We start from the raw sequence: 13,925 nt of genomic DNA, 5'->3' as shown, positions 1-13,925 counted from the left end.
AAAACAAGGGTGAGAAGAGTGAGTTTTCCCTAGGTGCTTAAAGTCAATCATGTTCAACTATGAAACCAGGTGAAGTTAACATGGAAAGTTTTTTCAAAGATGAAAAGGATGGAACCTTGAAAAATATCCGTGATCCTTTACCGATCGGTGAATGTCAAAAAGTGCCAACGTTAACTGCAGTTGCAAATAAAGAAGATGTTGAGAAGCTCAAATATGAAGAAAAATAGGATGTCGAGGTTACTGAGAATCGATATCTGATAGGAAAATCGAAAGTATTGGTCACAGATGATGTCAAGAGTAACTGAAGTCTTAAAGATAGAGGAGAAGGCAGTAAGACTCTTGATCTTTTAACACTTGGACTTGAACTTGAAGCTCAGATTTGCAGGCTTGAAAAACACTTTGCTAAGCTGAAGAAATAAAGATTTTTGCAACAAAAACTGGTTTTAATTGCACAAATGCTATAGATTCAGTAGATTGTCTAATGCTAGTTCTTGCAGCATATACTGATCCCAGAATTGTGTCACTAAGGTTTTTTGTGACACCAGCTAGTATCCTAGTTATTAACTTTTGTTAATGGTGGGGAGAAATAGGTAGAAAAGGTTGAACATCTAAACCAAAATGTAAAGCTTATTATGGGATAGAGAATGAAAAACAAACACTATATGAACATTTATTGATTCTGTTCCTTTATTCTTCTGATCTTTGCTACACGTGCTTCTTCCTTTTAGAGTGATACTCAACACTATCAAAATTAGCAAACGGCAGGATTCATAACCACTACTATTCTACGAAATTACACAAATAGTACTGCATTTTAACAAGTGAATATCATTTCTTTAGTGTTGATTATCTTTTAATTAAGTCGTTTGACTTGCTTCCAGCCTTCTACATTGTCCATTTTCTGTTTTAAGCAGCCTGTATCATAAACATCCTTAATCTCTTATTCAAGTCAAACACGAATATTTTAAGAAAAATGAAGAACTAGGATAATGAGTCAACTAAATTAGTTTACAATGGACAAGTGTTACTATCCTAAGTCATAATCAGGGTAAAGAAAATTTTGGGGTCAGTTTATCATTTGTAGTTGCCTCATGAAATCAGTTTTTGGAACTGACCTGACAAGTGGAAAGATGAGAATAGAATGGAACGGAAATACAAGGAAAGAAAAGCTCATAATAGAAAAATAACCATTTTGACTCGAGAAATTTCTGATAATGAGAAAAGTAATCAACAAATGGGAAAAATATCTGTTAGCTTCTATGTTTAGCAAATGTGATGTAAAGTTATTTTTGGCTATCTGATTCAATGGAGTTTGGACAAGAGAAGAAGGAAAACAAAAAAAAAATCATGAGACATTGTTCCTTGTGTCCTCCTGAGGAACCAAATAGATTTTGGTTACCTTCAGGAGTTAGGTTCCTTCCCATAGCTCAGCTGTTATTTGATTCAAGAATTTTGGTTGTCATCCTTACAAAAGGAAGACCAAAATGAACTGTTTTTCATGTTGCACGTCGGAGGAGACACTAACAAAAAGGTCATTACAGAAGAGCATCAAGGAATATCATGACACAAGAGTCTTGGCTTCGTTTGCCAATATTTCCTTCAACAGTGGTACATTGTTTTACCCTATAAAACGTTTTAAATAGCAGTCATGTCATATTTATCATAATTGCAGATGTAATAGATGTTTTTCACTGTAAATACCTTAGATTTATATATTTCTTGTGTCAAAATGGTTCCCATGATAGATGCTATTGCATACCATGATCAGCTTCATTTCTGATATCCTTGGTCACCTTGTTTAGGCCTTGTAGAATTCGGTTGAGTATCAACAAGAGTATGTATCCTTATATTTAGAAGGTCGTACATCTCTTACATCCATATCAAAAATACGTGTTGAATATAACTATCGAACATAATCGTAATATTCATGATTGAACTGTTTTTGACAGATAACAGCAAAAAGAGACTCATAGGCCAAGAAATAACTAAAGGGGGCAAAGGCAATGTAATTTTCAGATACCGTGAGATATGCACAGCCACTAACAACTTCAACCCTCGCAATCAAATTGGTGAAGGTGGCTTTGGTAGAGTCTATAAAGGACTTATTGAAAACTCAAATAAAGTACAACATCGAATCTTATCTCTTTTTTCTATGTTATTCCGTTTTAGATACGAGCGTCGAGTATTCTTAACATGTTCTTTTTGAATTTTTTTACGTATTTGGAGGATCATATTTTCATGCTATTGTTCGATCATACTCAGGTTGTTGCTGTGAAGCAGCTTGATAAGAATGGATATCAAGGGAACAGAGAATTCCTGGTTGAGCTATTGATGTTGGTTCTTCTTAAACATCCTAACCTTGTTGAATTGGTTGGATATTGCATAGAAGGGGATCAAAGGATTTTGGTCTATGAATACATGGCTAATGGCTCCTTGGAGGATCATCTTATAGGTATGCTCGCATTTGCCGGTTTTCTTTTATAGATATTGAAACTCGAACGGATCGGATTAAGGTTCGGGTACTTGAGTTGTTTGTAAATATGACTGTCTTTCAGATTTACCTCCAAACAAGATGCCATTGGATTGGAATACTAGGATAAAAATCGCGGTAGGAGCGGCTAAAGGCCTTGAATACATGCATGAAATAGCTAATCCTCAAGTGATATACCGAGACTTTAAAACATCAAACATATTACTAGACCAGGATTTCAATCCAAAGCTCTCTGATTTCGGACTCGCAAAGGTCAGTCCATCCGGAGATAATTCGCATGTATTCACCAGTGTTATCGGAACCTACGGATACTGTGCACCTGAATATATACAAATCGGCCAGTTATCGACGAAATCCGATGTTTACAGCTTTGGGGTCGTGTTTTTGGAGCTCATCACAGGAAGAAGAGCAGTAGACAATTCAAGACCACCGCGAGAAAGGAATCTTGTTTCTTGGGTAAGTATTGAATGTTTTAATCTGGAAGTTCGTTTCTTCCTACTCATATCTCTCGAGTTCTAACTCGGTTAGCACCGATTGTATCCTGTTTTATGAAGGCAAAACCTTTATTGAATCACAGAAAGAAGTTCGTATTATTGGCTGATCCATTGCTCGCTGGAGATTATCCCATTAAGGGCCTCCACCACGCACTTACGGTTGCAGCAATGTGTCTGCAGGAAGAACCGTCTCTTCGGCCATTGATGAGTTACGTCGTAAGGTCCCTCAAGTGCTTAATTACATACAGTGAACCAGCAGAAGGGAAGAATATGAAGCATTATCAAATGGTGGACGAATCTAACTGCATCATATAATATATTATTTATATATATATGAACGAAGTTGGATTTTTTTTCTTTTCTAATATTTATGTTTAACATTTGCATTCAAAGCATCTAAAAATATGAATATAAAAATACAACTTTTTCAATTAAATATATAAACTTAAAACTTTAAATTAAAAAAATACAATATCGAGCATAAATCATAAAATAAACATTAAAAATAGAAAATGGCATGCATAAAATTTGGTAAAAATATAAGTATTTTTATGTGAAATTTCAATATTTGAGTTTAAATGAGAAAATTAGTATTAATCCAACTTAGTTCAATTTTATTCTAAAAAATTTTTTTGCTCAAATTTATATTTAATAAAAAAATTAATAATTATGGTATATAAGAAAAAAATTAGTATGTGATTAAAAAATGATTAAATATATTAATTATCGAATCTTGGAGCCTACATACTACCAAATTTCAATGCGTTAGTTTCTTTATCATCTTTTTCCCTCTCACTACCCTAACGCAGCCGACATACTTTGGAAAACCCGACCCAACAAAAATATTCGGTCCCTAACTCACCTCTGAAGCCGCTCCATTCCCAGGTTTGATGAGCTTCACTCTCATAAATGTTTCTGTTTTGAAATTTTTGTTTGCATTTTTAATATTTCCTTTTTTGCTTCTCAAAAGGTAAAATTTTTTTGTCTGATTTTGCGTTGTTTAATCTGATGAAATATTAGATTTTGAGACTTGGGTTTTTTTAAATGAGTTGGAACCTAGGTTGATGTTGAAACTGCTTAATTCCTTTGGTTTTGATTATCTTTAGTAATTTCTTGTTAGCTGCTACTTAGACTCTGTTCTTTAAAATATGTGCTATAAGTTCTAAGCTTAAATCAAGTGAATGCGTTTTGTTTTTTTTAATGTTATTCAGTTTGAATCTACAGATATGGGTTGAATTGAAAGTAAAAAATCTCCTAAGATAAATTGAGAATCCTCTGTTAGCCTAGTTTGTTTGGAACTTTTGTTTTTGTGCCATTTTTACATCTACATAACTCACTTGAGAAGGACGTTATACATCTAAAACTCTCTCGAACCAACAATTTAGAGCTAATACTGAGTTGGCACTTACGGAGCTTTCTATCCGAATGATTGATACTCTTGACTGTTTTTATTTTATTATTATTATTTTTTTTTTTGAAATGCATTACATGTGTGATCACTTCAAGTCGTGTAACCAACAAAATATTGGATTCCAGTCCCATAGTCTTGTTGATGTGCAAATACGGGTTCGGCGGTTGATAGTGGTTCACCCAGAGGCCAAGAGCCGCAGGTGGTCTTCTAAGACATTGGGGGAGAGGAGCTCTTCAATTTCCATGGCTTTCTTGTGTTGAGAGAATGAGGGGATTCCCCCCTTTAGGCCATAGGGGGTGGCTTATATAGCCCAAAAGTCCTGTGGGACGAGCAAGGTCTCCATGTGTGATGGTTGACCTGGTGAGGTCCTCCAAGTGTGGTGGAGACATACAACAAGTCTCTAACCCTCACCTACTATTTGTATCTTATATTTGGCTTCTTAAAGGAAATGAAAATGAATTTTTGAAAAAGTATAGCATTGAGAGATATGAGTAGTTAAGTCTTAGGAGTATACTGAAATCTTGTGCTGAGTTTAGGTGGTAATGATGAATTCGAGTTATGATGTATTTGTTGCTATGTTATTTTTCAACAAACTTTGGTATCGAATCTTTGGTTCTTCCATATAACTTAAAGAATCATGTAGATTCTATGCCGGGATCTTATTCTTATTTTATTGTAATACATTATATCTTCTTATCCTTGCTCGAACTTGTATTTGAGAATTTACATCTTCTTCCTCTTGTTGCGCAGATATTGTAATTCACTGCTTTCAAAAGCATCAAAATGTCAACTGGCCCTGGGCTCGAGTCTCTTGTAGATCGTAAGCTTACCGTGATTACCCCCTTGTTTCTTGAGTGTTTTAAGCATAGCATCTAAAAGACAAACAAATAGTTGGGCTGAATACACATCGACTTTCTAACACCTATCTGTTCCTTGTAGTCTTGATTGGCATTCTCATTATTTACCCTCTCTAAATCATTTCCTTCATGTGCAGAGACTATCTCGGTCATTACCAATGATGGACGTAACATAGTGGTATGTTGAGGAATACTTGCTAGTTGCTATACAATTTTTAGTCTTGAGAATCTTTTTTCATTTGCCTAAGTTCAGATTCTCTTATTTTCAATGAGATCCTAACCAACACCATTGCTCCTCTGCTTTCTCTTCTCCGAAATGTACAGGGAGTTTTAAAAGGCTTTGATCAGGCTACAAATATCATTCTCGATGAATCTCATGAACGCGTATACTCCACCAAGGTTTGTGTCACATTTAACAACTTTTTTTTTTAATTACTATTTGTTCCTTTAATCACTAGGCACCTAGTTTATTGCAGAAGTAAATGGTTTATTATTTTTATCATAATACACTTGTGGAGTATTAGTCTATATACCATAAACAACTTCTTTATCTTCCTTTGATCCTTTTTCTCTCATTTATTACTCTTCACCCCGATTATGTTTCTCAAACTCAGAAAAGGGTATGTGTTCAACACGGATATGCTAATAAATTTAAAATTTCTACATATATTTGGAGGATATGCTTGGATACATATATCTGAACCCTAAACCCTAAACATAATACAATCTGAACATTTTGTACAGCTTTTTTTCTTTTAAATTCAAAGTTGAAATTTGCAGGAAGGTGTTCAGCAACTTGTGTTGGGCTTGTACATAATAAGAGGTGACAACATGTAAGATACCATTCAGCATCCTTTTCTATTCATTATTCCGCATATAATTGCTATTATACACTATAACCTATATTACCCGGTCGTGGAGTTGAATATCATATAAAAATATGCCCAATATGGATATGCTATTTTTCTTTTCTTTTTTTCCATATATTTGAGAGATCATATCCTCATTATCCTTATTGGAATATATCAGACATACATGTTGGATACGGATATTGAGGAAAACTAAGAGTCCGGATAATGGTAAATGTTGGTAGTAGAAGTCAGATTGCATTTTAGCTCCTATACTAAAAAAATAGGCGAACTAGTCCCTGTACATTAGACCAGAGGGCAAACTGATCCTTTTATTAAAAACTCCATCGATTTTTACTGTTAAAAAACGAGTCTTTGTATGTCAACATGAAGTAATGTGTCATGTCATGTGTCATCGATTATTCCGTCCGTCACGTAGTTTTTAAAAGAAAGTACTGATTTGATCTTTGGTTTAATGTACAAGGATTAATTTGCCTATTTTTTAGTAGAGGGTGCAAAATGCTATCTAATTCTTAATACAGGGGTTTCCATGGTACTTTTACCTTTAGATAACATAAATTATAAACTGTTGCGTAATGTTTATCCTTTAATTATTGCAGAAGTGTTGTTGGTGAACTGGATGAAGAGCTGGATTCTGCACTCGACTTGTCGAACCTGAGAGCACATCCTTTGAAGCCAGTTATCCATTGATTGAACTGATAAAAGTTGTAGAGTTATTTTTAAGGACAGCTTGTTGGATTGAATACCTTAAAAGAACCAAAGTGTAATGAATGATAATATCAATGTGTATTAAGTTTTGGATGCATTTCTATGTTATATTTTGTATGCCAATTGTTTTCCTTCATTCCTTTATGCTCGAAATCAATTGTACTTTAAACCTTCCGATAGAAGATGAGGCTAAAAGATCATCATCACCATCATCAATGGCAGCCGCAATTTGATGATAACGACCAGAAGCTGATGATCCCCCCCCCCGTCTCCAATGAAACTTGAGAATCAGCATCATTGGTCAACAACACAGGCGCTCTGCAAATGGGGCATTAGAGTAGAGTGAGACTGAAGCCACATATCAATGCATTCAAGGTGGAAACCATGGCCGCACTCGGGCAAGTTCCTTCCAACATCATTGTCCTCGAACGGACTTAAACATGCGACACAGCCCAAGTTGTGTAATCATACTTATTGCTGTTGTGTTCATCCAGTTTGAAAATGAACAAGGGGATAGAAGAAATGAGAGAGGGATCGAGACCCTCGGAAGGGGAGGGGGTGGAGGCGTTGTTGTGGAAGGAGAATGCGTTGAAATGGCGGAAGCAACCGTGGGGGAAGACGTGAGAAAAGAATGCAAGAAGAAATTTAAGAAATTTCTTTAAACAATATAAAAGCCCTAAACCCAAAAACATAATCCTATCCCAAATCAGTACAAAATGAACGAATGATTTATATGAAAAAGAAAAATCTTTTTTCGACCACAATGGGTTTTAGGGTTACAACTTTCACTTGTTTTTATCACAAAACAGATTCCAATGGTAAATAAATTGGAGACTTTTTCTTTAAGATCTCAGGAAGATGAAGAAAGAAGCAAGGTCAATTAATTATTATTTTTATTTTTGCTTTTGCTTTAGTAGGCAAAATCAGACCTTTTAAAAAAGTAATTAAGTTACCGGTTAATGGTCAAATGATTTTTTTTTATGTATTTTAACAGTTTAAGTATCCAATTGAGTGTAAAAACAATAGGGGCTTAATTGCTTTTTCTGAAAAAGTTTAAGGTCTTTTTATGCATTTTAAAAGTTTAAGTACCCAATTGAATAAAAAAAGGGACTTAATTAATTTTCCTGAAATAATTTGAGAGCTTTTTTATACATTAAGCCTTTTCCAATTTCAGAAAAAAAACGACATTTATTATATTTTCCATGTCATTCTTTTATCAATGTGGACCAATGACGTTTCGCCATGTGGGTTTTTAATCCACTTAGTATAATGTTAACAACCTATCAACGTCTTAACAGGAATGACATTTTGGAGGCTTCAATTGGTTGTTTATTTTGGATTGAGGGTCCAATTAATTGCATTTTTTAACTAGAAACTTAATTAATTTTCATGTTCTATTATAGTACCAATAGTTTCCAATGGCAATGCATATTCTAAATCTATGTGAAGGTTATAGATTTAGTTTGTCTTTTAATTTGATCATTTTTAATCTTTATACTTTTCAAATTTTAAAATTTTAATCCTCACCAAATGATAACTATTAAATTCCATGTGTCTAACCAAACAATCCTTTCTTCTTCCAATTTTACAATCTTCCCATTCATTACCCGTGAGGCCTTCTTCTCCTAATTCTTTCCATTCTACCACCGAATAATCGATAAGAATTCTCAAATTTAGATCGGCTAATTGTTCTTGAATAGCACCTGCTCTTGTAGAAATTTCATGACTTCGAAATGTATCAAAACCTTGGATAGTAAAAAAAGTGGGATATTGTATTTCCAGGATTGAATTTCATATTCGAATGAACCTCGTAATTGTAAGAATGTAGGTTTTTTAGCGATAGGCCTAGCAAAAGAAAAATTAGGATAGGGCCATGTGGGGTCCCCCTCAATATCGGACATGAGAGTTTCCTCTCATTTGACTCAAGTAGTTACACCAAATAAAGATAAAAGAAAGAAGTTCTCACTTTCAAATTTTAGAACCCCCAAAAAGGTCTACTCTTTACTTAAGTTCCAAGAAACATTTCATTGATTGATTCTTATTTTATTGATTTAGATTTTCTTAATTCTTTATTCAATTCAAAATTAGGACATAAATGAAATGTAAAATTCTTGAGTATCTACTTCTGCTCGAATGCTGAATCCTCTTAAATTAAAATTAAAGGAGTGTCTTAAGAGATTTACTTCTCTATGTACCCTTCCATTCGATCTCTTAAGTCCTGCGGTACCTCGACGATTATACCACGATGCCCTGAACTTAAAGCCTAAGCCTATATGTGATGTATAGACTTCTGCAACCATGACATATTTGTTTCCTTGAACATAATTTCATTTCTTTCTAAAAAAACTAAAAGAAATGAGAATAGTTAATTCCACACACAAAAAAAAGAAGTCTTTTTTTCACAAGGTACAACTCAAAATTCCTAGTTATTTATTTTTACTAACTCGACCATAGATCAATTCCCTTTTTATTTGGGAGTATTGAATACTCCCATAATTCTGAGCTTTATGTTACTCTTCTCGAGAGACATGTCAGATCCAAGGCATCCCAATTCGATTGAATGGGATGACAATTTCTCATTCCTAATCTATAAAATTATAATTTCGATAAAATCACACACAATAGTATACTAGACCCTCTAATTCTTTAAAAGGTTTGTCTAAAAGATTGGCGATATGACTAGGAAGGCATTTCAAATACCATACATGAGTTACTGGATATGCCAACCTTATGTATCTCATTTGATATCTTTGTATCCAAGAATCAACAAATTCAACTCCACATTGTTCACAAAATTTAAGGCCTTTCCTGTTGATTTCCAATTACTCAGTAATTTCCACAAGTGCAAATTCCACTTTTTATAGGTCCAAATTTTTTTTCACAAAATAATCCATCCTTTTTCAGTTTATTAGTTTTGTAATGAAAAGTATAGGGTTTTGTCACCTCTCCAACGGTTTCTCCATTAGGTAGGATTTTCTTGGCTCAAGCACTTAGTTATTGGGGGAGGAACTGATCTAATTTGGAGTGGTTGATGTTTATATCGATCGATCATAGAAGAAAATTTCTAATTCATTCCAATTAAGCTTCCTTCCTATTAATTTGGAAGTTCTTCTCTTATACAAGCAACATCAAATCCCTCTCAAACCTCCATTTCTCCTACCTATTGTCTTCCTTGCTTGGACCTTCCTCCAAGTGATTATTGTGTAACAAGTGATCATACGTGGAATGCCATGTCAATTTATTATTTTCACATATTGTTCACTAAAAATTCAATTAATGAATTAATCACGATCATTTACATTAATATTAGAATTTTAAAATTCACAAAATTAGAATAACCTAATTAAAAATATGAACAAAATCTATATGTATAGCACAAGATTAGTACGTGAATTTAAACAAATTTAATAGATACTATTTGGGTTATGACTAAAATTTAAAATTTTAAAAATACAAAGACTAAAATTGACTAATTCAAAGAATACATAAAATATAAGGAAAATCTTTAAATAAATTATCAACATGAGATTCATATTTATAACTTTGAATGTCTTTATTCAGATGAGACCACATATATTGAATGTTCACCATAAGCTAAGGCGTTAATGGCAACTAAGCTTAAATTAAATATGATATTGTCTTGGCTCTATTTATTCATGTCTGCTGACATAGACAAGGCTCGGAACATTGATGCTTGTTTATTCAAAAACATGTTGCTCTCAAAAGTCTGAATTAAAAATATAACTTGCTTAATCCACTGCACGACAATGTTTATGATCATCATTATTATGAATATCTACATTTCCGCAAGCTGTCTGCCGGTGTCTATTCGACCAAAATCCAGCCATCACAGATTCGATACGGTAGACTATCGACTTCTCAGAGTATCTCTTTCACCGTCTATGTTATTCGATGAATCAAAATTGTTGAACCCACCCACTTTTCTCATGCTTTGGCCTGCAAGAAGAGATTTCACGTGAGGATTGGGATGGTGAAAACATCTCCAAGGCATGAATGGGGCATGTTACAGAACAAGAATGCATCCTCGTTTGTAATTCACATGATCACTCACCTGGGAATACAAGAAGGTTCCGAGGATAGCAATGGCAGCTCCAAGAGCATTGATCGGCTGGACAGGCGTGCGGAAGATGATTATGGAGGAGACTATAACGGATATACGTTTCATGGTGTTGCCAACACTAAACGTCAAGGGAGAGATCTCATCGAGGGACATGTATGAGACCTGGTTGTACAGATGATAGAAAATACTCTGCGCCGCCACCCACCTATCACAAACATATTTGTTAGCAAACACGAAGTAAGAAAATCATATACCATCACAACTAGATCCTAGACACTTTTAAGAAATTTCCCAAATAAAGAAAAATGATAAAATTAGGAGGAGAAAGCTAAGCATATGGTAAACACGAAGAGTACCAAAACCCGGACATAAAACGGATGACACGGATATCAGATAGTGTTCATGTTACAGGTGCCTATTGGAATCTTTAATGGAAGTCTAAGTAACTAGCAACAACTCAGTTCAATAAACAATGATGACAAATTGAATCCACGCTTGGAACATTGAAATCAAGAGATGGCACTCCGTCATATATTTCCGGTTCAGATTAAAGAGTCGTAGTTGACATCATAAATGGAAATTCGAAGACTCGATTCCTCCCAATTTTTTATCTCATGACTTCAAAGCATCCACCAGAAACCAACAAATGAATCCATACAATATTAAGTGGGAAAAAAAACAGAACAAGGAATTAAAAACTTAGGACCTCGTGTTATTACCAGATGAACTGTGGTCCAATCTCAGATACGGCCTCTTTCCATCCTGCTGCCCACATATGCGCTCCTTCCACAGCAATTGCAAAAGGTGTGAGAATTAGAAGAGACAACATGGATAGACATGCATAGTAATTCATCCCGCTAACGGATTTCCCCTTCATGCCCTTCTTTGAGAATATGTTACGGAAGACAAACGCCAAGTTTGATATCATAGCTCCCATAAAACCTGAAAATACTCCGTGAACAACCAAGTTCAGCACTCCGGTCATAACCCGAAAAAGAAAATTACATAAATATCCAAAACAAGACACCATAGTAGTAAAAACACACTTGAAAAGAGAGTGCTCGGTTTCAAACTGATGGTCGACATTAATCTCATAAAGCACAGATAAAGAAAATAATCTTTTCCTAGTCCTGCAATTTCTCACCAACAGACAAGCAACAGTTATACTGAATATTATAATTCGCGTATCAAAGGAATTAAGGTTGTTACCGGTCATATTGAAGTTGAGTTCGGTTAAGGCTGCAAGACCGCAACCACCAATGATGGGAACAAGGGAGAGGTAAACTGCTGGAGGGAATCTCTCTCCAAGCAAGAACCTTGAAACAATGACACTGAAAGCAGGTTCGCCACTTTTAATGATGTGGGTGAATGAAACAGCAACCTTGGACATACTCACAGTGGCTGCTACATGTCCAATTGTATGTGCCACAGCAACCTAGGAAAAATGAAACCACAAAAACACCAAACAAAGTTAATGAATTGACATCTTAATCTTAATTTTTCAGAAACAGATATATCAGATTTCCCTTTAGTTTTCTTCCACCTAATACCAAATTATGGTTTCGCTTTCATTTAATTTGTTTTCTTTGTAATCAGACAAACTGTAATTTTCATAAAACTGAATCACAGATCATTTGCAAAAAAAAACTTTTTCCTCCCTATGATCCAAACAACATAAGCACACATTGTATAAGTGAACACATGAATTCCTATCATTTTCTTTCACTCTCACAAACCAAACAAAAGGATATGGAAAATCTCACCGGAAACAAAGCCTTCCAGAACTCCAAATTAATTTTGGGGGGCTCAGCAATCTTTGTAGCCCATGAAACCAACATCATCAAAGAACCACAGGCAAGGGATAAAGTTGAAGTCAACCAAGGGTAAGGGTAAGCATTCAAAACCTTCTTGTTATATATATTGAAAACCACATTCAAGGCCCACCATGTTGCAAAATAAATCCCAATTTTCACACTTTTTGCTGCTTCCGATTTCGCTTCCGCTGCTGCCGGTGATGGCGACTTGTCAGCTTCGTAGGCCTTACATAGGATCACTGATTTTTCATTAAAACTTTGGAAGGATGAGATATACAATGGCTTTGACAATGAAAGGAGGGTTCTTTTTGGATTGTTCTGAAGGTTCAAACATGGTAAAAATAAGGATCTACACGTTATTGATGATCTTTTGTCAAAAACTGAATTTGAGACTGTTAAAGCGGATTGCTTCAGAGTAAAGCTCATATTTTTTAAAAAAATTCAGATAAAAACTCAAAAAGTTAAGCTGAGATAAGAATTCTTACTATCAAGAATTACCAGTTATTATGAAAATGTTTGAAATAACTACTAAATTCTATTTTCTTTTCTATTCATAAGAAAAATCTATATCTTTTTCCTTTAAATGAAAAAATTAAATTAATAAATATAAAAAGAAAAAAAATCAAAATAAAATAAGGAAGAAAGAGAAATTTAAGAAGGTTCTTATTTGTAATTTAAAGAGGATAACAAGGAGGTGAAAACCTTGAAAATTTAATATAAGGAGAAACTTTCCTAATCCAACCAAACTTTTTGTTTCATTTCATATGGAAAATCTTTTTTTCTTTTTCCATTAAAATTATTATCAGGTTTTTCAATTTAATGTTAGGGTGTTTTTGTTTTACTTAAAATAATTTTCTCGAAAATGATTTTTTAAATAAATTAATTTTTTTAAAAGTGAGATTTTAAAAATAAAAATCTTTATTTTATTAAAAATTAATTTATAATATTTAGTAATATTTATAAAAATTAAATAAAATAAGAAATAATTTTTTGTAAAGTAATTAATTATATTTTAAAAATAGTATAAATAATAAAAATAGTCATTTTTGTTTATTTCGGATTACATTTTAGTCATTTATGTTTAAAATATTATGTTTTAGTTATTTACATTATCATTTTGTTACGAAGTGGCCACTCTACCGTTAAACTTTGTTATCTCCCTTAGCAGTCCTATATGGCAATCCAAATGGATTTTAAATG

At 33.8% G+C, this 13,925-nt stretch overlaps 3 protein-coding genes across 5 annotated transcripts; 2 read left to right on the top strand and 1 right to left on the bottom strand.

The window, feature by feature from the left end:
• The first annotated feature begins 1,372 nt into the window (after positions 1–1,372).
• Positions 1,373–3,328, top strand: LOC105761189 (probable serine/threonine-protein kinase PBL23). The gene is made up of 5 exons (XM_012578933.2): positions 1,373–1,608; positions 1,950–2,122; positions 2,263–2,452; positions 2,556–2,947; positions 3,046–3,328. The coding sequence occupies exons 1-5, from the start codon at positions 1,485–1,487 to the stop codon at positions 3,298–3,300; spliced, it is 1,134 nt and encodes a 377-aa protein (XP_012434387.1). The 5' UTR covers positions 1,373–1,484; the 3' UTR covers positions 3,301–3,328.
• A 395-nt stretch (positions 3,329–3,723) lies between these two features.
• Positions 3,724–6,927, top strand: LOC105761192 (sm-like protein LSM8). Of its 2 annotated transcripts, none has more exons than XM_012578941.2 (6): positions 3,724–3,870; positions 5,147–5,216; positions 5,391–5,431; positions 5,578–5,652; positions 6,034–6,086; positions 6,722–6,927. In XM_012578941.2, exons 2-6 carry the CDS (start codon positions 5,180–5,182, stop codon positions 6,810–6,812), a joined length of 297 nt encoding a protein of 98 aa, XP_012434395.1. In that variant the 5' UTR covers positions 3,724–3,870; positions 5,147–5,179; the 3' UTR covers positions 6,813–6,927. The 2 variants fall into 2 exon arrangements, with proteins under 2 accessions (XP_012434395.1, XP_052479029.1); XM_052623069.1 differs by lacking the exon at positions 3,724–3,870 and adding an exon at positions 4,542–4,595.
• A 3,407-nt stretch (positions 6,928–10,334) lies between these two features.
• On the bottom strand, positions 10,335–13,213 carry LOC105761187 (glucose-6-phosphate/phosphate translocator 1, chloroplastic). Of its 2 annotated transcripts, XM_012578931.2 has the most exons (6): positions 12,675–13,213; positions 12,121–12,346; positions 11,958–12,041; positions 11,631–11,853; positions 10,903–11,116; positions 10,335–10,787 (listed from the first exon to the last, which is right to left on the bottom strand). In XM_012578931.2, exons 1-6 carry the CDS (start codon positions 13,149–13,151, stop codon positions 10,776–10,778), a joined length of 1,236 nt encoding a protein of 411 aa, XP_012434385.1. In that variant the 5' UTR covers positions 13,152–13,213; the 3' UTR covers positions 10,335–10,775. The 2 variants fall into 2 exon arrangements, with proteins under 2 accessions (XP_012434385.1, XP_012434386.1); XM_012578932.2 differs by lacking the exon at positions 11,958–12,041 and having other exon boundaries at positions 12,675–13,208.
• Between the last annotated feature and the right edge of the window lie 712 nt (positions 13,214–13,925).

The sequence above is a fragment of the Gossypium raimondii genome, chromosome 11 (genome assembly GCF_025698545.1).
Source record: "Gossypium raimondii isolate GPD5lz chromosome 11, ASM2569854v1, whole genome shotgun sequence".
In the NCBI taxonomy this organism is placed as follows: Eukaryota; Viridiplantae; Streptophyta; class Magnoliopsida; order Malvales; family Malvaceae; genus Gossypium; species Gossypium raimondii.
Note: the sequence above shows the minus strand (reverse complement) of the source record. Positions and strands in the feature narration are given on the sequence as shown.